The sequence below is a fragment of the Pseudophryne corroboree genome, chromosome 7 (genome assembly GCF_028390025.1).
Source record: "Pseudophryne corroboree isolate aPseCor3 chromosome 7, aPseCor3.hap2, whole genome shotgun sequence".
NCBI lineage: Eukaryota > Metazoa > Chordata > Amphibia > Anura > Myobatrachidae > Pseudophryne > Pseudophryne corroboree.
In genome coordinates, this window is record NC_086450.1 from 419,363,263 (window position 1) to 419,387,266 (window position 24,004).

Below are 24,004 nucleotides of genomic sequence, written 5' to 3' on the forward strand. Positions count from 1 at the left end.
TATGTGTGTGCTGTATGTCGGTACGTGTGTGTCGACATGTATGAGGAAAATATTGGTGAGGAGGCGGAGCAAATTGCCTGTAATGGTGATGTCACTCTCTAGGGAGTCGACACCGGAATGGATGGCTTATTTATGGAAATTACGTGACAATGTCAACACGCTGCAAGCCGGTTGACGACATGAGAGGGCCGGCGAACAAATTAGTATCTGTCCAGGCGTCTCAAACACCGTCAGGGGCTGTAAAATGCCCATTTACCTCAGTCGGTCGACACAGACCCAGACACGGACACTGATTTCAGTGTCGACGGTGAAGAAACAAACGTATTTTCTTTTAGGGCCACACGTTAAGGGCAATGAAGGAGGTGTTACATATTTCTGATACTCCAAGTACCACAAAAAAGGGTATTATGTGTGAGGTGAAAAAACTACCTGTAGTTTTTCCTGAATCAGATAAATTAAATGAAGTGTGTGATGATGCGTGGGTTTCCCCCGATAGAAAATTATTGGCGGTATACCCTTTCCCGCCAGAAGTTAAGGCGCGGTGGGAAACACCCCTCAGGGTGGATAAGGCGCTCACACGCTTATCAGAACAAGTGGCGGTACCATCTACGGATAAGGCCGTACTTAAGGAGCCAGCTGATAGGAGGCTGAAAAATATCCTAAAAAGTATACACACACATCCTGGTGTTATACTGCGACCAGCGATCGCCTCAGCCTGGATGTGCAGAGCTGAGGTGGCTTGGTCGGATTCCCTGACTAAAAATATTGATACCTTTGACAGGGACAGTATTTTATTGACTATAGAGCATTTAAAGGATGCATTTCTATATATGCGAGATGCGCAGAGGGATATTTGCACTCTGGCATCAAGAGTAAATGTGATGTCCATTTCTGCAAGAAGATGTTTATGGACACGACAGTGGTCAGGTGATGCAGATTCCAAACGGCACAAAGATGTATTGCCGTATAAAGGGGAGGAGTTATTTGGGGTCGGTCCATGGGACCTGGTGGCCAGGGCAACTGCTGGAAAATCCACCGTTTTTTACCCTAAGTCACATCTCTGCAGAAAAAGACACCGTCTTTTCAGCCTCAGTCCTTTCGTCCCTATAAGAGTCATATCTGCCCAGGGATAGAGGAAAGGGAAGAAGACTGCAGCAGGCAGCCCATTCCCAGGAACAGAAGCCCTCCACCGCTTCTACCAAGTTCTCAGCATGACGCTGGGACCGTACAGGACCCCTGGATCCTACAAGTAGTATCCAAGGGGTACAGATTGGAATGTCGAGAGGTTTCCCCCCTCGCAGGTTCCTGTAGTCTGCTGTACCAATGTCTCCCTCCGACAGGGAGGCAGTATTGAAAACAATTCACAAGCTGTATTCCCAGCAGGTGATAATAAAATTACCCCTCCGACAACAAGGAAAGGGGTATTACTCCACACTATATGGTGGTACTGAAGGCTAGGTGAGACCTATTCTAAATCTGAAAAATTTTAACACTTACAAAGGTTCAAATCCAGATGGAGTCACTCAGAGCAGTGATAGCAAAGAACAAGGGGACTATATGGTGTCCCGGAACATCAGGGATGCTTACCTCCATGTCCCAAAATTTGCCTTTTCTCACCAAGGGTACCTCAGGTTCGTGGTACAGAACTGTCACTATCAGTTTCAAGACGATGCCGTTGGATTGTCCAAGGCACCCCGGGTCCTTACCAAGGTAATGACCGAAAGGAGGATTCGTCTTCAAAGAAAATGGACGACCTCCTGATAAGAACAAGGTCCAGAGAACAGTTCGAGGTCGGAGTAGCACTATCTCAAGTAGTTCTACGACAGCACGGGTGGATTCTAAATATTCCAAAACCGCAGTTGTTCCGACGACACGTCTGCTGGTCCTAGGGATGATTCTGGACACAGTCCAGGAAAAGGTGTTTCTCCCAGAGGAGAAAGCCAGGGAGTTATCCGAGCTAATCGGGATCCTCCTAAAACCAGGAAAAGTGTCAGTGCATCATTGCACAAGAGTCCTGGTAAAAATGGTGGCTTATTACGAAGCGCTTCCATTCGGCAGATTTCACGCAAGAACTCTTCAGTGGGATCTGCTGGACAAATGGTCCGGATCGCATCTTCAGATGCATCAGCGGATAACCCTATATCCAAGGACAAGGGTGTCTCTCCTGTGGTGATTACAGAGTGCTCATCTTATAGAGGGCCGCAGATTCGGCATTCAGGATTGGATGCTCGTGACCACGGAGGCCAGCCTGAGAGGCTGGGGAGCAGTCACACAAGGAGTGTGATCAAGTCTGGAGAATTCTCTCCACATAAATATACTGGAGCTAAGAACAAATTTATAATGCTCTAAGCTTAGCAAGACCTCTGCTTCAAGGTCAGCCGGTATTGATCCAGTGGGATAACATCACGGCAGTCGCCCACGTAAACAGAAAGGGCGGCACAAGAAGCAGGAGGGCAGTGGCAAAACTGCAAGGATTTTTCGCTAGGCGTAAAATCATGTGATAGCACTGTCAGCAGTGTTCATTCCGGGAGTGGACGACTGGGAAGCAGACTTCCTCAGCAGGCACGACCTCCACCCGGGAGAGTGGGAACTTCATCGGGAAGTTTTCCGCATGATTGTGAACCGTTGGGAAAGACCAAAGGTGGACATGATGGCGTCCCGCCCGAACAAAAAATGGGACAGGTATTGCGCCAGGTCACGAGACCTTCAGGCGATAGCTGTGGACGTCCTGGTAACACCGTGGGTGTAACAGTCGGTGTATGTGTTCCCTCCTCTGCTTCTCATAACCAAGGTATTGAGAATTATAAGACATAGAGGAGTAAGAACTATACTCGTGGCTCCGGATTGGCCAAGAGGGACTTGGTAACCGGAACTTCAAGAGATGCTCACAGAGGACTAATGGCCTCGGGAGCTAAGAAGGGATTTGCTTTCAGCAAGTACCATGTCTGTTCCAAGAGGAACCGTGGCATCGGCCTTTAAGAAAGGACCTACTCCAGCAGGGACCTTGTCTGTTCCAAGACTTACCGCGACTGCGTTTGACGGCATGGCGGTTTGAACGCCGGATCCTAAGGGAAAAGGCATTCCGGAAGAGGTCATACCTACCCTGGTCAAAGCCAGGAAGGAGGTGACCGCACAACGTTATCACCACATGTGGTAAAAATATGTTGCGTGGGTGAGGCCAGGAAGGCCCCACGAAAAAATTTCAACTAGGTCGATTTCTGCACTTCCTGCAAACAGGAGTGTCTATGAGCCTCAAATTGGGGTCCATTAATGTTCAAGTTTCGGCCCTATAGATTTTCTTCCAGAAAGAATTGGCTTCAGTTCCTGAAGTCCAGACGTTTGTCAAGGGAGTATTGCATATACAGCCCTTGTGTGCCTCCAGTGGCACCGTGGGATCTCAACGTAGTGTTGGGATTCCTCAAATCATATTGGTTTGAACCACTCAAATCTGTGGATTTGAAATATCTCACGTGGAAAGTGACCATGCTGTTGGCCCTGGCCTCGGCCAGGCGATTGTCAAAATTGGCGGCTTTGTCTTACAAAAGCCCATATTTGATTTTCCATTCGGACAGGGCAGAACTGCGGACTCGTCCCCAGTTTCTTCCTAAGGTGGTGTCAGCGTTTCACCTGAAACAACCTATTGTGGTGCCTGCGGCTACTAGGGACTTGGAGGACTCCAAGTTGCTAGACGTTGTCAGGGCCCTGAAAATATATATATATATATATAATTCCAGGACGGCTGGAGTCAGAAAGTCTGACTTGCTGTTTATATTGTAGGCACCCAAAAAGCTGGGTGCTCCTGCTTCTAAGCAGACTATTGCTCGTTGGATTTGTAGTACAATTCAGCTTGCACATTCTGTGGCAGGCCTGCCACAGCCAAAATCTGTAAATGCCCATTCCACAAGGAAGGTGGGCTCATCTTGGGCGGCTGCCCGAGGGGTCTCGGCTTTACAACTTTGCCGAGCAGCTACTTGGTCAGGGGCAAACACGTTTGCTAAATTCTACAAATTTGATACCCTGGCTGAGGAGGACCTGGAGTTCTCTCATTCGGTGCTGCAGAGTCATCCGCACTCTCCCGCCCGTTTGGGAGCTTTGGTATAATCCCCATGGTCCTGACGGAGTCCCCAGCATCCACTAGGACGTTAGAGAAAATAAGATTTTACTTACCGATAAATCTATTTCTCATAGTCCGTAGTGGATGCTGGGCGCCCATCCCAAGTGCGGATTGTCTGCATTACTTGTACATAGTTATTGTTACAAAAAAATCGGGTTATTATTGTTGTGAGACATCTTTTTTAGAGGCTACTTCATTGTTATCATACTGTTAACTGGGTTCAAATCACAGGTTGTACGGTGTGATTGGTGTGGCTGGTATGAGTCTTACCCGGGATTCAAGATCCTTCCTTATTGTGTACGCTCGTCCGGGCACAGTACCTAACTGAGGCTTGGAGGAGGGTCATAGGGGGAGGAGCCAGTACACACCATGTGATCCTAAAAGCTTGCTTTTGTGCCCTGTCTCCTGCGGAGCCGCTATTCCCCATGGTCCTGACGGAGTCCCCAGCATCCACTACGGACTATGAGAAATAGATTTATCGGTAAGTAAAATCTTATTTTTGCTTTACGATGCTGCTCGGCGGGGTTGGTCTGCTTTTAAGCAGACGTTGACTAGATGGATCTGTCTAACCATACATCAGGGTTACCTCGCTAGCACTCGGCCGCCTCCTGCTACCATCGCTGCGCACTCCACATGTTTGTGCTTCTTGGGCTGCTCATAGAGGCTCCTCTGAGTTACAACTCTGCCCGTCGCCACTTGGTCCCCTGTTCACATTTTTGTCCGGTTCTACCGGTGTGACACTTTTGCGGCTTCTGATTCTATGGCAAGGTTTTGCAGGTTCCTCAGGGCTCTCCCACCCATGGGGGAAACTTTGAGACGTCCCCGGTCACACTAAATTTAAAGTGCCAGCTCCACTCATCCACCCGCCTACACCCCAGTGTCTTGAGCTCCAGTGTCCCCTGTGGAATCGGTGAGTACCAAAATTCTATTATTATACTTTGTATTTTCGCCACTCAAAGGTATTGTTGTTATGACGTTAGTACCCATGTGATTTGCGCACTAACTGTCTGGCAATGATGATAATGACAGTGCATTATTGCAATTAAGTTTTCATTCCTCACAACGCGGACCGTTGGTGTAAATTGTGAGACTGTCTGCTGGCTCTGGGCCTGAATCGCATGTAATGCAGTCACAATTCTGGATGCCTACAGTGATCGCAAGTCTTAAGCAACTATGTGCCCGAGTAGTATGCATTTACGTGATTGCCCCGCCCCCAGACATCACCGCTGTCATTGTTTGTGCAGAGGATGCAACTGCAAATGGTGTCGACACTCCATACGAACTACTCAGAATAGGCTGCAACCCTGGCTACACACCAAGAGGACACTTATGTAATTGTGTGTGTCAGCTGCCGCACATTCACAGTTTGCAGACACATTCGGCTTTGCATGCTGCCTCATCCTCCAGCACCCGTGCATAGAATGCTGCTGTTATTAGGGAGGAGCTCCCAACTAACAAGAGGGAGGAGCCCGTTAAAACTCCTGCACCTCGTCTGGTGCATTCGCTGCCGGCAATGTCTATCTACGGTGCATGCGCGTTATTCATATATCCATGAGATCCATCCGAATTTTCACTTTCAGAATCAGGCCATTATTGTGCTGCTGATTACATGATGAGATGAACAGTCCACACGATGACCACATGCCATCATTTTATCATATTGCCTTACACAAGGGTAGGGGGGGGGGGGGGTCTGTAAAGGGCATTTCTGTGTTATGATATGATTGTGTCTGAGACATTTACCTTATTGGTTCTTAACACTTTGCAAGCTGAGACGCGTCACTGAGCTAAGAGTTTTCTACTCACTGGATTTAATCTCCCCTCCCGTCATCCAGATTCGGGGTGCGGGCTCTCCCCAAGAAGCAGATGGTGCTGAAGCTGAAAGAGATCTTCAGTTATACACATCAGGTCATGAGCTCGGACTCTGAGGATGACGTCCCTACATCTCAGCCCCCTCAGAGAGTCCACAGCAGCGTAGCTCCGACTGAGCCGCAGCCTGTTCCCAGGAAACCCAGACATGGAGCCACTACTGAGGCTCCCAGCAACCCGAAGAGAGGGAAGAAGACGACATCTGTGTGTGCAGCACAGGAAACAGACACAGGAGACGATCAGCCATTGACAGCATCACAGGAATCTACTACATCCTCTGTGGCCGCAAGTGACACCTCCTCCTTATCCCACAGGTAATGACATGCACCAAAGTAAAGCCACCTACATATCTCACACTTTATTTTTGGTAGCAGTAGGATGTATGGGAGGAATCTGAGATGAGTATTGTGGTTACAGCTACACTACGCTGTAGAACAACCATTATATTGATGCATTTAATTATAAAGCCATTTCAGTGGCTTTCACTTTTTCACTATACTACAAAAAAGTGTTATCACTGATTCATTGATATAGTTTAATAGCCTGATCCGGCTACAGGAGTTAGTGTGGAGAGAGAGACATGACTGCTGCGCGAGTATGTTGTAGAAACACAATGAACCGGCAAAGACAATACTGTAACTCCAAATCAACAATGAGGGCCATACATCTAAGGGGCAGACTCAGATGAGCAGTCATTTATCGGGGGAATCAGCAAAATCCAGAATATTAAAAATCCCGACTCACCGATTCCGATCAGTTTTGGGTCGGAATTGGCGACTAACATGTTAGATTTTGCCAATCCCCCGACCCAGGTATCGACAGAATACCCCGATAGATGACTGGTGTATGGGCCCCTTTACACGTACAGTCTATTTTATGTAAACAAGATAAGCATTCCTCCTGAAAGTGGGACTGTGAGGGAAGACTTACAGATGGGTCCACGGTTATCTTGACTAGTTTTCTGCGCCTAGGCACAACATAATTTATTAGCATAAACCCTTCATCTATTGTTCTCAACTGCAATACAATACAGAGAACAATACAGCAGGGGATTAGGTCATTACAGCAGGGGATTAAGTCCGACTGGCCAGTCTCAGTTAATCCTATTAAAGGTCAAGATAAATGTGGACCCATCTGTATATCTGGGAGAAATGCCCCAATCAATACGGGCTGAGCAAATACTACTACTTGCACATTTCTTAAGGGGGACCTGATAGATGTTGGTAGGTGTAATGATATGAATGGGATGCATTTGGCATCCCAGCAGTCGGGATGCTGGCAGTCATGTGACCTACGTCGGAATCCCATCACCCCTCACGAGACCGGCACCGGAACACAGACAGCCGACATCCCAAGGCTGAGTATCGGGATGGGGATTAGGGTTAGGGCCCGTAGCCGACACCATGCGGAGGGTTATCCCTAGTCAATACCCCCAAAGGGGAGGGGAGAGGGGTAAAATTTTTACCCCTGTCCGGTGTATTGATTCTCACTGTCGGGATGCCGCGGATGGTCATGTAACCGCCTGCATCCATACCGCCAGCATTAATACCCAACCCATATGAATGTAAGAGCTCTGGATGTATAGATGAGACTATAATACTAGAGATACATAATAAATGATGGTTTATAATACAGTACTTGGCGATAATGATAATATGGTTATGTTCCTAATGGATTCTTTAGTTATTTAGTAATTTCTCTAACGTCCTAAGTGGATGCTGGGACTCCATAAGGACCATGGGGAATAGCGGCTCCGCAGGAGACTGGGCACAACTATAAAGAAAGCTTTAGACTACTGGTGTGCACTGGCTCCTCCCACTATGACCCTCCTCCAGACCTCAGTTAGATTCTTGTGCCCGGCTGAGCTGGATGCACACTAGGGGCTCTCCTGAGCTCCTAGAAAGAAAGTATATTTTAGGTTTTTTATTTTACAGTGAGACCTGCTGGCAACAGACTCACTGCAGCGAGGGACTAAGGGGAGAAGAAGCGAACCTACCTAACTGGTGGTAGTTTGGGCTTCTTAGGCTACTGGACACCATTAGCTCCAGAGGGATCGACCGCAGGACCCGACCTTGGTGTTCGTTCCTGGAGCCGCGCCGCCGGCCCCCTTACAGAGCCAGAAGCAAGAATTGTTCCGGAAAATCGGCGGCAGAAGACTTCGGTCTTCAACAAGGTAGCGCACAGCACTGCAGCTGTGCGCCATTGCTCCTCATGTACACCTCACACTCCGGTCACTGATGGGTGCAGGGCGCTGGGGGGGGCGCCCTGAGGGCAATATAAGACACCTTGGCTGGCAAATCTACACCATATATAGTCAGGAAGGCTATATAGGTGTAAAAATACCCCTGCCAGAATTCCAGAAAAAGCGGGAGAAGTCCGCCAGAAAAGGGGCGGGGCCATCTCCCTCAGCACACTGGCGCCATTTTTCCCTCCCAGCTCCGCTGGAAGGACGCTCCCTGGCTCTCCCCTGCAGTTGTCAAGCTACACAAGGGTAAAAAAGAGAGGGGGGGCACTAAATTTAGGCGCAGTATATATAAAATAAGCAGCTATAAGGGAAAACACTCATTTATAGTGGGATCCCTGTGTTATATAGCGCTCTGGTGTGTGCTGGCATACTCTCTCTCTGTCTCCCCAAAGGGCTTTGTGGGGTCCTGTCCTCTGTCAGAGCATTCCCTGTGTGTATGCGGTGTGTCGGTACGGCTGTGTCGACATGTTTGATGAGGAGGCTTATGTGGAGGCGAAGCAGATGCCTATAAATGTGATGTCACCCCCTGCGGGGTCGACACCTGAGTGGATGGTGCTGTGGAAGGAATTACGCGACAGTGTCGACTCCTTACATAAAAGGTTTGACGACATACCAAATGTGGGACAGCCGGCTTCTCAGCCTGTGCCTGCCCAGGCGTCTCAAAAGCCATCAGGGGCTCTAAAACGCCCGCTACCTCAGATGGCAGACACAGATGTCGACACGGATACTGACTCCAGTGTCGACGACGATGAGACTAATGTAACTTCCAGTAGGGCCACACGTTACATGATTGAGGCAATGAAAAATGTGTTGCACATTTCTGATGTTACCCCTGGTACCACAAAAAAGGGTATTATGTTTGGAGAGAAAAAACTACCAGTAGCTTTTCCTCCATCTGAGGAGTTAAATGAAGTGTGTGAAGAAGCGTGGGCTTCCCCTGATAAGAAACTGGTAATTTCTAAGAGGTTACTAATGGCGTACCCTTTCCCGCAGGAGGATAGGGCACGTTGGGAAACATCCCCTAGGGTGGATAAAGCGCTCACACGCTTGTCAAAGAAGGTGGCACTACCGTCTCCGGATACGGCCGCCCTGAAGGAATCTGCTGATAGAAAGCAGGAGGCTATCCTGAAGTCTATATATGCACACACAGGTGTTATACTGAGAACAGCTATTGCTTCAGCATGGATGTGCAGTGCTGCAGCTGCATGGTCAGATTCCCTGTCGGAAAATATTGATACTCTAGACAGGGACAATATATTGCTAACCGTAGAGCATATTAAAGACGCACTTTTATACATGAGGGATGCACAGAGGGATATTTGCCGGCTGGCATCTAAAATTAGTGCAATGTCCATTTCTGCCAGGAGAGGGTTATGGACTCGGCAGTGGACAGGAGATGCAGATTCCAAAAGGCACATGGAAGTTCTGCCTTATAAGGGTGAGGAGTTGTTCGGGGATGGTCTCTCGGACCTCGTTTCCACAGCAACAGCTGTGAAGTCTACATTTTTACCCCATGTTCCCTCACAGCCAAAGAAAGCACCGTATTATCAGGTACAGTCCTTTCGGCCCAATAGGGGCAAGCGGGTTAAGGGCGCGTCCTTTCTGCCCAGAGGCAGAGGTAGGGGGAAGAAGCTGCAGCATACAACCAGTTCCCAGGAGCAAAAGTCCTCCCCCGCTTCCTCTAAGTCCACAGCATGCCGCTGGGGCCCCACAGGCGGAGCCAGGTACGGTGGGGGCCCGTCTCAAATATTTCAGCAATCAGTGGGCTCGCTCACGGGTGGATCCCTGGATCTTTCAAGTAGTATCTCAGGGGTACAGGCTGGAATTCGAGTCGTCTCCCCACCGCCGTTTCCTCAAATCTGCCTTACCAACCACTCCCTCAGGCAGGGAGGCAGTGTTACAGGCAATTCACAAGCTGTATTCACAACAGGTGATAGTGAAGGTGCCCCTACTTCAACAAGGACGGGGTTACTATTCCACAATGTTTGTGGTACCGAAACCGGACGGTTCGGTGAGACCCATTTTAAATTTGAAATCCTTGAACACATATATAAAAAAATTCAAGTTCAAGATGGAATCGCTCAGGGCGGTTATTGCAAGCCTGGACGAGGGGGATTACATGGTATCACTGGACATCAAGGATGCTTACCTGCATGTCCCCATTTACCATCCTCACCAGGAGTACCTCAGATTTGTGGTACAGGATTGTCATTACCAATTCCAGACGTTGCCGTTCGGTCTATCCACGGCTCCGAGGGTCTTTACCAAAGTAATGGCCGAAATGATGATACTCCTTCGAAAGAAGGGAGTTTTAATTATCCCGTACTTGGACGATCTCCTGATAAAGGCGAGGTCCAGGGAGCAGTTGTTGGTCGGGGTAGCACTATCTCGGGAGGTGCTACAACAGCACGGCTGGATTCTAAATATTCCAAAGTCACAGCTGGTCCCTACGACACGTCTACTGTTCCTGGGGATGGTTCTGGACACAGAACAGAAAAAAGTGTTTCTCCCGGAGGAGAAGGCCAAGGAGCTGTCATCTCTAGTCAGAGGCCTCCTAAAACCAAAACAGGTGTCGGTGCATCACTGCACGCGGATCCTGGGAAAGATGGTAGCTTCCTACGAAGCAATTCCATTCGGCAGGTTCCATGCAAGAACCTTTCAGTGGGACCTGTTGGACAAGTGGTCCGGATCGCATCTTCAGATGCATCGGCTGATAACCCTGTCTCCAAGGACATGGGTGTCTCTGCTGTGGTGGCTGCAGAGTGCTCATCTTCAAGAGGGCCGCAGATTCGGCATTCAGGACTGGGTCCTGGTGACCACGGATGCCAGCCTTCGAGGCTGGGGGGCAGTCACACAGGGAAGAAACTTCCAAGGACTATGGTCAAGTCAGGAGACTAACCTGCACATAAATATTCTGGAACTGAGGGCCATTTACAATGCCCTAAGTCAGGCAAAACCCCTGCTTCAAAGCCAGCCGGTACTGATCCAGTCAGACAACATCACGGCGGTCGCCCATGTAAACCGACAGGGCGGCACGAGAAGCAGGACGGCGATGGCAGAAGCCACAAGGATTCTCCGATGGGCGGTAAATCACGTGTTAGCACTGTCAGCAGTGTTCATTCCGGGAGTGGACAACTGGGAAGCAGACTTCCTCAGCAGGCACGACCTCCACCCGGGAGAGTGGGGACTTCATCCAGAAGTCTTCCAGATGATTGTAAACCGTTGGGAAAGGCCACAGGTGGACATGATGGCGTCCCGCCTCAACAAAAAGCTAGAAAAGTATTGCGCCAGGTCAAGAGACCCGCAGGCGATAGCTGTGGACGCTCTAGTGACACCGTGGGTGTACCGGTCGGTTTATGTGTTCCCTCCTCTTCCTCTCATACCAAAGGTACTGAGGATAATAAGGAGAAGAGGAGTAAGAACTATACTCATTGTTCCGGATTAGCCAAGAAGAGCTTGGTACCCGGAACTTCAAGAAATGATCTCAGAGGACCCATGGCCTCTCCCGCTCAGACAGGACCTGCTGCAGCAGGGGCCCTGTCTGTTCCAAGACTTACCGCGGCTGCGTTTGACGGCATGGCGGTTGAACACCGGATCCTGAAGGAAAAGGGCATTCCGGAGGAAGTCATTCCTATGCTGATTAAAGCTAGGAAAGAAGTAACGGCAAACCATTATCACCGCATATGGCGTAAATATGTTGCGTGGTGCGAGGCCAGGAAGGCCCCAACGGAAGAATTTCAGCTGGGCCGTTTCCTGCACTTTCTACAGTCAGGGGTGACTATGGGCCTAAAATTGGGTTCCATTAAGGTCCAGATTTCGGCTCTATCGATTTTCTTCCAGAGAGAACTGGCTTCACTACCTGAAGTTCAAACTTTTGTTAAGGGAGTGCTGCATATTCAGCCCCCTTTTGTGCCTCCAGTGGCACCTTGGGATCTCAACGTGGTGTTGGATTTCCTAAAGTCACATTGGTTTGAGCCACTTAAGACCGTGGAATTGAAATATCTCACGTGGAAAGTGGTCATGTTGTTGGCCTTGGCTTCGGCCAGGCGTGTATCAGAATTGGCGGCTTTGTCATGTAAAAGCCCTTATCTGATTTTCCATATGGATAGGGCAGAATTGAGGACTCATCCCCAATTTCTCCCTAAGGTGGTATCAGCCTTTCATCTGAACCAACCTATCATGGTGCCTGCGGCTACTAAAGACTTGGAGGCTTCCAAGTTGTTGGACGTAGTCAGGGCCCTGAAAATTTATGTTTCCAGGACAGCTGGAGTCAGAAAGACTGACTCGCTATTTATCCTGTATGCGCCCAACAAGTTGGGTGCACCTGCTTCAAAGCAGACTATTGCTCGCTGGATCTGTAGTACGATTCAGCTTGCACATTCTGCGGCTGGACTGCCGCATCCTAAATCAGTGAAAGTCCATTCCACGAGGAAGGTGGGCTCTTCTTGGGCGGCTGCCCGAGGGGTCTCGGCTCTACAACTTTGCCGAGCAGCTACTTGGTCGGGGTCAAACACATTTGCTAAATTCTACAAGTTTGACACCATGGCTGAGGAGGACCTAGAGTTTGCCCATTCGGTGCTGCAGAGTCATCCGCACTCTCCCGCCCGTTTGGGAGCTTTGGTATAATCCCCATGGTCCTTACGGAGTCCCAGCATTCACTTAGGACGTTAGAGAAAATAAGAATTTACTCACCGGTAATTCTATTTCTCGTAGTCCGTAGTGGATGCTGGGCGCCCATCCCAAGTGCGGATTGTCTGCAATACTTGTATATAGTTATTGTTTAACTAAAGGGTTATTGTTGAGCCATCTGTTTAGAGGCTCAGTTGTTCTCATACTGTTAACTGGGTATTGTATCACGAGTTATACGGTGTGGCTGGTATGAGTCTTACCCGGGATTCAAAATCCTTCCTTATTGTGTCAGCTCTTCCGGGCACAGTGTCCTAACTGAAGTCTGGAGGAGGGTCATAGTGGGAGGAGCCAGTGCACACCAGTAGTCTAAAGCTTTCTTTATAGTTGTGCCCAGTCTCCTGCGGAGCCGCTATTCCCCATGGTCCTTACGGAGTCCCAGCATCCACTACGGACTACGAGAAATAGAATTACCGGTGAGTAAATTCTTATTTTCTCCTTCTGTGTAGCGTGTGCACATTACAACCACAGTGGCTAAGCCAGCTTCACCTCTAGGTGGCAGCATACTTCTTTGGCTGGCCATACACTAGGTAGATATCGCGTACGAATGTATGATTTAGACGCGTGGTATGATGCTTTGTGTGCACATTGTACGTCTTTTAGCGATCACGTGCTTAGGTGAAGCATACAATAGATCATATGTCTCATCATATGTAGAATAGAAACCAAATCATGTGTCAGGGCTCCCAGGGGGGATTGCAGGGAAATCAGCTGTGGAATCGGATCTTATGCTGGTCGTCCTAATGTATGTCCAGCTTTAGTTTACTAGCACAACAACGTGATGGCGCTTAGTAATGTTACATAGAACATTTCATCTACTCCCAGCACCTCTGGTGTGTGATGTATTGGCAGGCTGTATTCTGCTTTACCACACAATCAGCAGCATGTTTGCTGCAGTTGTAGGTTAAGCAACAGAACAGGGATCTTTACCATTAATGTTATACTTTATTTTATAGTGGCAACATAAGCCAGAGCACAGTACAGTCAGGGAGACTAGCTGAACATACAGTATTAACACTACAGGAAGATACAATGAAACAGGTGAGAGCCCTGTTCTCTAGAGCTTACAATCTAAGGCAGTCTGTAGTTATCATGTATAATATACTGTGCAGAGAGACTGAGGAAAATTAGATTGTAAGTGACCTTAATGGGGAAAAATATCTTCATCATCACTCCTCTGTGCTGTGGGGTGGGGGGAGATTACACCTTGCTGAATTACAAGTCCCAGTGTTCCATGCCTGTCCCTGTAGCAGCATTTTACCATTATAGTGTGTGAGCTCCTGTGTGTTACATGTGCTGTCCCCGTGTTATGTCCCTGAGCGGATGTGTGTGTATGAGGGGAAGGGTCACAGCCCCCTATCACATTATAGTGTGTGAGGTACTGTGTTACATGTGCTGTCCCCGAGTTATGTCCTTGAGAGGATGTGTGTGTATGAGGGGAAGGGTCACAGCCCCCTATAACTTTATAGTGTGTGAGCTCCTGTGTGTTACATGTGCTGTCCACACCGTGTTATGTCCCTGAGCGGATGTGTGTGTATGAGGGGAAAGGTCACAGCCCCCTATCACATTATAGTGTGTGAGGTACTGTGTGAAACATGTGCTGTCCACACCGTGTTATGTCCCTGAGAGGATGTGTGTGTATGAGGGGAAAGGTCACAGCCCCTATCACATTATAGTGTGTGAGCTCCTGTGTGTTACATGTGCTGTCCCCGTGTTATGTCCTTGAGAGGATGTGTGTGTATGAGGGGAAAGGTCACAGACCCCTATTACATTATAGTTTGTGAGGTACTGTGTGTTACATGTGCTGTCCACACCGTGTTATGTCCCTGAGAGGATGTGTGTGTATGAGGGGAAAGGTCAAAGCCCCCTATCACATTATAGTGTGTGAGGTACTGTGTGTTACATGTGCTGTCCCCGTGTTATGTCCCTGAGAAGATGTGTGTGTATGAGAGGAAAGGTCACAGCCCCCTATCACATTATAGTGTGTGAGGTACTGTGTGTTACATGTGCTGTCCACACCGTGTTATGTCCCTGAGAGGATGTGTGTGTATGAGGGGAAAGGTCACAGCCCCCTATCACATTATAGTTTGTGAGGTACTGTGTGTTACATGTGCTGTCCCCGTGTTATGTCCTTGAGAAGATGTGTGTGTATGAGGGGAAAGGTCACAGCCCCCTATCACATTATAGTGTGTGAGGTACTGTGTGTTACATGTGCTGTCCACACCGTGTTATGTCCTTGAGAGGATGTGTGTGTATGAGGGGAAAGGTCACAGCCCCCTATCACATTATAGTGTGTGAGGTACTGTGTGTTACATGTGCTGTCCACACCGTGTTATGTCCCTGAGAGGATGTGTGTGTATGAGGGGAAAGGTCACAGCCCCCTATCACATTATAGTGTGTGAGGTACTGTGTGTTACATGTGCTGTCCCCGTGTTATGTCCCTGAGAAGATGTGTGTGTATGAGGGGAAAGGTCACAGCCCCCTATCACATTATAGTGTGTGAGGTACTGTGTGTTACATGTGCTGTCCACACCGTGTTATGTCCCTGAGAGGATGTGTGTGTATGAGGGGAAAGGTCACAGCCCCCTATCACATTATAGTGTGTGAGGTACTGTGTGTTACATGTGCTGTCCCCGTGTTATGTCCCTGAGAAGATGTGTGTGTATGAGGGGAAAGGTCACAGCCCCCTATCACATTATAGTGTGTGAGGTACTGTGTGTTACATGTGCTGTCCCCGTGTTATGTCCCTGAGAAGATGTGTGTGTATGAGGGGAAAGGTCACAGCCCCCTATCACATTATAGTGTGTGAGGTACTGTGTGTTACATGTGCTGTCCACACCGTGTTATGTCCCTGAGAGGATGTGTGTGTATGAGGGGAAAGGTCACAGCCCCCTATCACATTATAGTGTGTGAGGTACTGTGTGTTACATGTGCTGTCCACACCGTGTTATGTCCCTGAGAAGATGTGTGTGTATGAGGGGAAAGGTCACAGCCCCCTATCACATTATAGTGTGTGAGGTACTGTGTGTTACATGTGCTGTCCCCGTGTTATGTCCTTGAGAGGATGTGTGTGTATGAGGGGAAGGGTCACAGCCCCCTATTACATTATAGTGTGTGAGGTACTGTGTGTTACATGTGCTGTCCACACCGTGTTATGTCCCTGAGAGGATGTGTGTGTATGAGGGGAAAGGTCACAGCCCCCTATCACATTATAGTGTGTGAGGTACTGTGTGTTACATGTGCTGTCCTTGTGTTATGTCCCTGAGAGGATATTTGTGTATGAGGGGAAGGGTCATAGCCCCCTATCACATCATAGTGTGTGAGGTACTATGTGTTACATGTGCTGTCCCCGTGTTATGTCCCTGAGAAGATGTGTGTGTATGAGGGGAAAGGTCACAGCCCCCTATCACATTATAATGTGTGAGGTACTGTGTGTTACATGTGCTGTCCCCGTGTTATGTCCCTGAGAGGATGTGTGTGTATGAGGGGAAAGGTCACAGCCCCCTATCACATTATAGTGTGTGAGGTACTGTGTGTTACATGTGCTGTCCCCGTGTTATGTCCCTGAGCGGATATTTGTGTATGAGGGGAAGGGTCACAGCCCCCTATAACTTTATAGTGTGTGAGCTCCTGTGTGTTACATGTGCTGTCCCCGTGTTATGTCCCTGAGAGGATGTGTGTATATGAGGGGAAAGGTCACAGCCCCCTATCACATTATAATGTGTGAGGTACTGTGTGTTACATGTGCTGTCCCCGTGTTATGTCCCTGAGAGGATATTTGTGTATGAGGGGAAGGGTCACAGCCCCCTATCACATCATAGTGTGTGAGGTACTGTGTGTTACATGTGCTGTCCCCGTGTTATGTCCTTGAGAGGATGTGTGTGTATGAGGGGAAGGGTCACAGCCCCCTATTACATTATAGTGTGTGAGGTACTGTGTGTTACATGTGCTGTCCACACCGTGTTATGTCCCTGAGAGGATGTGTGTGTATGAGGGGAAAGGTCACAGCCCCCTATCACATTATAGTGTGTGAGGTACTGTGAGTTACATGTGCTGTCCCCGTGTTATGTCCCTGAGCGGATATTTGTGTATGAGGGGAAGGGTCACAGCCCCCTATAACTTTATAGTGTGTGAGCTCCTGTGTGTTACATGTGCTGTCCCCGTGTTATGTCCCTGAGAGGATGTGTGTGTATGAGGGGAAAGGTCACAGCCCCCTATCACATTATAATGTGTGAGGTACTGTGTGTTACATGTGCTGTCCCCGTGTTATGTCCCTGAGAGGATGTGTGTGTATGAGGGGAAAGGTCACAGCCCCCTATCACATTATAGTGTGTGAGGTACTGTGTGTTACATGTGCTGTCCCCGTGTTATGTCCCTGAGTGGATATTTGTGTATAAGGGGAAGGGTCACAGCCCCCTATAACTTTATAGTGTGTGAGCTCCTGTGTGTTACATGTGCTGTCCCCGTGTTATGTCCCTGAGAGGATGTGTGTGTATGAGGGGAAAGGTCACAGCCCCCTATCACATTATAGTGTGTGAGGTACTGTGTGTTACATGTGCTGTCCACACCGTGTTATGTCCCTGAGAGGATGTGTGTGTATGAGGGGAAAGGTCACAGCCCACTATCACATTATAGTGTGTGAGGTACTGTGTGTTACATGTGGTGTCCCCGTGTTACAGATGGAGCCACGGTCATCTTGGCTTCTCTGCTGCGCCTAGGCACACCATGCTTTATTAGCATAAGGTCTTCATCTATTGTTCTCAGATGCAGTACAATACAGAGAGAACAATACATCAGGTGATTAAGTCATTACAGCAGGGGATTAAGTCCGACTGCCCTGGCTAAATTAATCCTATTAAAGGTCAAGATAAAGATGGCTCCATCTGTATGTCCCTGAAAGGATATTTGTGTATGAGTTTAAGGGTCACAGTACCCCTATCACATTATAGTGTGTGAGGTACTGTGTGATACTTGTGTCCCTGAGAGGATGTGCGTGTATGAGAGGAAGGGTCACAGCCCCCTATCACATTATAGTATGTGAGCTCCTCCTGTGTGTTACATGTAGTGTCTCTGTGTTATGTCCCTGAGAGGATGTGCGTGTATGAGAGGAAGGGTCACAGCCCCCTATCACATTATAGTATGTGAGCTCCTGTGTGTTACATGTAGTGTCTCTGTGTTATGTCTCTGAGAGGATGTGTGTGCACGAAGGGAAAGGTCACAGCCCCCTAACACATTATATATATATATGTAGGGTGCTTGCTGTGTATGACTCATGGCCTAAAGCAATGTTGGAGCTTGCTGTGTATGGCGCACAACCTGGTGCTGATGTTGGAGCTTGCCGTGTATGGCGCACAGCCTGGTGCTGATATTTGAGCTTGCTGTGTATGGCGCCCAGCCTGGTGCTGATGTTGGAGCTTGCCGTGTATGGCGCACAGCCTGGTGCTGATGTTTGAGCTTGCTGTGTATGGCGCCCATCCTGGTGCTGATGTTGGAGCTTGCTGTGAACGGCGCACAGCCCTGAGCCAATGTTGGAGCTTTCTGTGTATAGTCCACAGCCTGGTGCTGATGTTGGAGCTTGCCGTGTATGGCGCACAACCTGGTGCTGATGTTGGAGCTTGCCGTGTATGGTGCACAGCCTGGTGCTGATGTTGGAGCTTGCTGTGAATGGCGCACAGCCTGGTGCTGATGTTGGAGCTTGCTGTGAACGGCGCACAGCCCTGAGCCAATGTTGGAGCTTTCTGTGTATAGTCCACAGCCTGGTGCTGATGTTGGAGCTTGCTGTGAATGGCACACAGCCCTGAGCTAATGTTGGAGCTTTCTGTGTATGACGCACAGCCTGGTGCTAATTTTGCAGTTTGCTGTGAACGGCGCACAGCCCTGAGCCAATGTTGGAGCTTTCTGTGTACGGTGCACATCCTTGAGGTGATGTTGATGCTGTGTAGGGCGCACACCCTGGAGCCGGCGTTGGAGCTTGCTGTGTATGGCTCACAGCCTTCAGCCAATATTGGAAGATGATGTGTATGGCGTGCAGCCTGGAGTTGATGTTGGTGCTTGCTGTTTATGGCGCACAGCCTGGAGCCAATATTGGAAGTTGATGTGTATGGCGTGCAGCCTGGAGACGATGTTGGAGCTTGCTGTGTATGGCGCTTACCCTGGAGACGATGTTGGAGCTTGCTGTGTATGGCGCTTACCCTGGAGCCAATGTTGGAGCTTTCTTTGTATGGTGCACAGCCTTGAGGTGATGTTGGTGCTGTGTATGGCGCACAGCCTGGAGCCGATATTGGAAGTTGCTGTGTACGGCGTGCAGTCTGGAGCTGATGTTGGAGCTTGTTGTGTATGGCGACGGCCTGGAACTGACGTTGGCGCTTGCTCTCTGTGTTTGTAAACAACTATCTGAGTTAAAAAAAAGTAACTCTTTTTTTTTTTTTTTTTACACTCTATCGTCTGTGGCCAGAATTCCAGATCTCTGAATTGCAAACCTACCTGCAGACCATTATCTGTTTCTCTTTACAGCTCCAACGCCAATGAATTTGAAACCGCGTTTGCGGACGAAGAAGACGATGAGCCAGTGGCAGCCTCTCAAGTGGCCAGCAAAGAGGCACTCACAACGGAGGCAGTGCGGAGGTTCATAGAGAGCCGGCCCGATCTGCACAAGCGGATCTTGCTGTATCAGCCCCTGGATCTAGCCGCCGTACACTCAGAACTTAAGCAGAACGGGATTAAATTGGCTGCGGGGAAGCTGCTGGACTTTCTCGATGCACACTGCGTGACCTTCACCACCGCCACCGCCCGCAAGGAGAAGAAGAGCCACGGAAGGAGGAAAGCGGGGAAACGCCACTGAGTCCGTTTCTACCAGGGATAAATAAGTTAAACCATCAGTGTACATATAACTTAACGTAAAATAACTGAAATTATGTTTATGAATTTTAAGATTAAAAAAACCCTGTATATGAATTTGTAAACTGTGAATGTTTTGTATATGTTAACTGTATATGGAATAAATACCAGAAAAGTATAATGTTTTCCAGCTTCTGAATAGGACGCAAACAAGTTTCAGAAGTGAGTACGTGGTAAGGTTTTTTTTTTCTTTAATTCATGAAAGGTCTTTAATTTGAAAAATAAATTTCAGTTACAGGGAACTAGGGGGTAAATGTATTCTAGCAACACGGACCATGCCGCTATAACACTTCCTGTTTTGCCTTATTACCGAGACGAAGCAGGAAAATACATCGACAAACATCTTTTCGGCTGAAGCAGGGGAGTGAAAACTCCCCCCTCCTGCGATGCCCCCCTGAGCTCACAGCGGCACCTGCAGCTGTCGAAATCGACAGCTGCAGTTGTTGGAACGGTCAGAGCTGCGGACCGTTCATACGGTGCTTCCTCATATCGGCGTGCCATCTTTTAGATAGAAGCGCCGATATGGACAGGGGCTCCCCTGTCACTGTGCCCGCACCACCGCAGTAATACATGGGGGAGAAGCGGTGTTGGTGCACATAACGTGCGCTGATACTGCTTCTCCCCCATAACGACCATTCATACATTTACCCCTATGCACCGGTATGAGCCAGCAACCCTATACTGTACATGTTCCATATCTAGGAATTCCAGATCTAATAAAAACATTTAGGGAAAAAGAAATAAAGACAAAAAATCAAACAAAGCAATAGATGAGTAATATATGTTGATAATGTGCAATGCTTAACTTTTTCCTTTCGGAGCTCATTACGTTACTTGACATCAAGGTCACCTCCCAGGATACCCGAAGTTGTAAAGAGAAAAAGACTTGCATTATAATGGAGGTTTGTATTAAACACCACAGAGGACAAAGGGGCTGTTCAGGATGGATCGCATAAGCGTTCACCTGCGCAGTTTCCCGATTATCCGGGAACTGTGCAGGCTCCGTTCTGCACATGTACGGAACCAGTACGGGTCCTGCGACCGACAGAAGGGGCATTCTCGGAGGGAGGGGGTGCCAGACGCTTTATAATTGCAATCCATGCTGAATGAGGCCAAAGGCAACTAACAGAGAGACAACCAGTCCACCATCTATACTGGGATAACATCACAAGATGCTTCCATCTGCGATGCAAAATACTGCCATATATGAATATCTTTTTCAGGAGACACCTGTCAGACATAACACTAGCATTGCTAGTTCAGGTCTGAATCGGACCCCTTGCAATTTATTTTTTTTCCCTTGGATGAAAAGAGACCTTAAAGGAAAAGGTTATGCTGATATTGAAGAGGTGAAACAAAAAAGGCAAAAGTACTAAAAAGGCATCAACGAAGATGAGCTTAAAAAATGTTTTGAGCAATGGAAAAAACGTTTGGACAAAATATCTAAATAAATAATGAATTAATCAATCAATCATTAATTAATTCCTGTTTCTTTTGGGTACCACCTAGTATACCCAATGAGCAGATTTTAAGGTCCAGTAAGACTAGTTCACACAAAGGGGAGATTTACTAAAAATAATTTTCGAATGGCTGAGCCGCTGGGAGAACCGCTAGAGCTGACTGGTCAAGCAACATATGAAGAGGTGCAATACACTTATTGATTAATGAGACGTAAATAAATATGATCTTAAGTGGCAATCTAATTTTATGAATATATTAAAGGGACCATATTAATGTGTAACTATATTAAGTAAGCAATATTATTTGCAAGAAAATAAAATGTCTGTAGCCCTGCGCTGCAAAAAGCTGCTGGTTTTTAATCTGTGGAATTTACCCTCCAAAATTCCCAAACATAAATCTATACAAACATCAAACGATATAAAAACTAGCGCTGTTATTGTTTACAATTTGTTTAAAACAAGAAGTTCTTATGCTGTGACGACCATCCTTTGACTGTGGGACGTTCTGTTGCAGTATCCATGTCCTTGATGTTTTTATGAATAAATCTGTGTGGCTTTTTAGGTACACCGGTCTGCCTGCCTTCTGCCTACACTGTGCGGGGGATTAAAAAGAAACCTTTCAGTGCATTCGAGACTGACAGCTAATGTAAGTGTGATTCCTACGGTTCACTGCTTTTGACACAAACTACAGTCACCGCCTATGGGTTTAAAGATACCTTTATAGGAACGCGGGGTTGAATTTAAAAGTGAGTGTCTTTTCAATATCATTGGACCACTTGAGAACAGAATTGGATGAAGCTATATGTTTTCAGGATTCTCCAGTTATGATTGTTTTAAACAAATTGTAAAACAATAACAGCGCTAGTTTTTATATCGTTTGTTGTTTGTATAAGCAATATTATTTATTTATTTATTAATTATATTATGGGGGGCAATATTGATTGTTAATGGGAAAGGAGCAAACATTATTATTTTCTGGGTCTATAAATGGTGTCCACATCATGAAATTAAAAGTGTTGTTATACAGCATAATGTTTATCCAGGATAATGAAGAGTCCGCTGTGCTTTCTGCATTAAATACAACAGTATCCGGAGGCCGATAAGGAGGGATGGTGAAAGGACAACAAAAGTAATAATTCCAGCTGATGATATAAATACATGACTGAAAACCACAGGAGAAAGCTACAAAGAGTAAAACAAAATATATTTAGTAAAAGTTTCAGGATGGCACATATGTCAATAAAAGCTAACTTATCAACTGTATGCCATGGAATCTGGATGACGTTTGTGTCTTAGGCTGTAGTGTAAAATATAACAATCTAGTATTAATATGTAATGAAATGTAGAAGTTACAGTGAGGGAGGAAGAGCACAGGACACTCACCAAAGAAGTTCAATGTTCCAGGTTAATCTACAATAAATGTTTCTTTGTAAGTAATTATATAAATTGTGCAGTGAAATGTAACCAAACAAGTAAGAACAAAGAAAAAAATGATTACAAACATCAGCCATCTGTTTCCCCGGTACGTACCGCTCAGTAATATTGGCACTGTGGATGTATGGTTTGCACTGTTTTTAATACTTTTGAATGATTTTGTGTGGCGTTTGTATATTCTCCCTGTGTTTACAGTGGGTTTTCTTGGGGTTCCGTAGTTATTTTTTAATTGAAACCAACTTGTTCATACTTTACCATCCCAGTGGACCTGGAGGGGGAATATAATAGTGTGCCGAGCGCAGCGAGGCACCGTGCCCGAAGCATGGCGAGCCATGCGAGGGAACGCGCTACACTTATATGGTGTCCATGTCGACCTGTGTCGACATACACAAAAAACCCGGAAACCGCGCATGTCGATATTTTGACCTGTCATCATTATACATGTCGGTATTTTGACCTTGTCAGTATTTTAAATGTCGGTATTTTGTCCATGTCGGGATTTTGACCGTCGGTCAATTGCTGTCGGGATTTTGATTGGAGGTATTTCATACCGAACCCATATAAATAACTATTAGCAAATTAACAGATAGTTCCCTGTGCCATTTAACACTCTCTGGGGGGAGGGGGGTTGGGTACAAAATCCTAGCAGTTAGGAAGACCTACATCGAGATCCCGATGGCCAGAATCCTGATGCATCCTGGTAGGTAAGAAATGTTAAACTAGCCCTAATCCCTACCCTAACGCATCCCTCCCACAGCCTAACCCTAACCATCCCTCCACCGTAAGCAAGCCGTACTCACCGGAGCCTGTCTGACCCTTCCCCTTTTTCACACCTTTTGTGATTTCTGCCATCCACTTGGTGGCTCCATGATACCTGTTTCCCGACACCAACATCCTGCTTATTTTGTTGACATTGGCTCATTGCTGTGGCATTGTTCAAAAGCCAGTGCCTGCTCTATGGCCCTAGAGACTCGAGTGACTTAAGGATCCAGTTAGGCCCAGTGAAAGCTTGAGATAACTCCAGAAATGGTTTTATTTGTCTATGAACCTCTCTCGTTACACCTAGTAGGACCCCAGCAGTTTAATGTTTGATACCCTTACTGTTTGGAAGGTAGGTTAGTATTTACCGGCCAGGAAAAGTTAGGCAATGTGTGTGATCTTGCACATCGGAGTGGTACGCGAACCATCAGGATCACATACAACTCTGAATCGGGCCCACAGAGAGTTCTCAGGCAGTCTTTATTTCCTTCCTCACAACCTTGTCTTCCAAGAGCTTACCTCAATTTCTGTTACCCCTGG

The 24,004-nt window shown here is 47.5% G+C and overlaps 1 protein-coding gene across 6 annotated transcripts in view; it reads left to right on the forward strand.

Annotated features, from left to right (window-relative positions):
- The window catches only part of SLX4 (SLX4 structure-specific endonuclease subunit), a 65,116-nt gene extending 45,184 nt beyond the window's left edge, over positions 1 to 19,932 (forward strand). For 5 of the 6 annotated variants that reach the window (XM_063934797.1, XM_063934795.1, XM_063934793.1 and 2 more), the window contains exons 14-15: positions 5,950 to 6,297; positions 19,428 to 19,932. In XM_063934797.1, the coding sequence (XP_063790867.1) occupies positions 5,950 to 6,297; positions 19,428 to 19,755 (676 nt within the window). In that variant the 3' untranslated portion in view covers positions 19,756 to 19,932. Of the gene's footprint in view, positions 1 to 5,949; positions 6,298 to 13,870; positions 13,956 to 19,427 lie in introns of all 6 variants that reach the window. The other variant, XM_063934798.1, reaches the window with a different exon arrangement.
- The last annotated feature ends 4,072 nt before the right edge of the window (positions 19,933 to 24,004 follow it).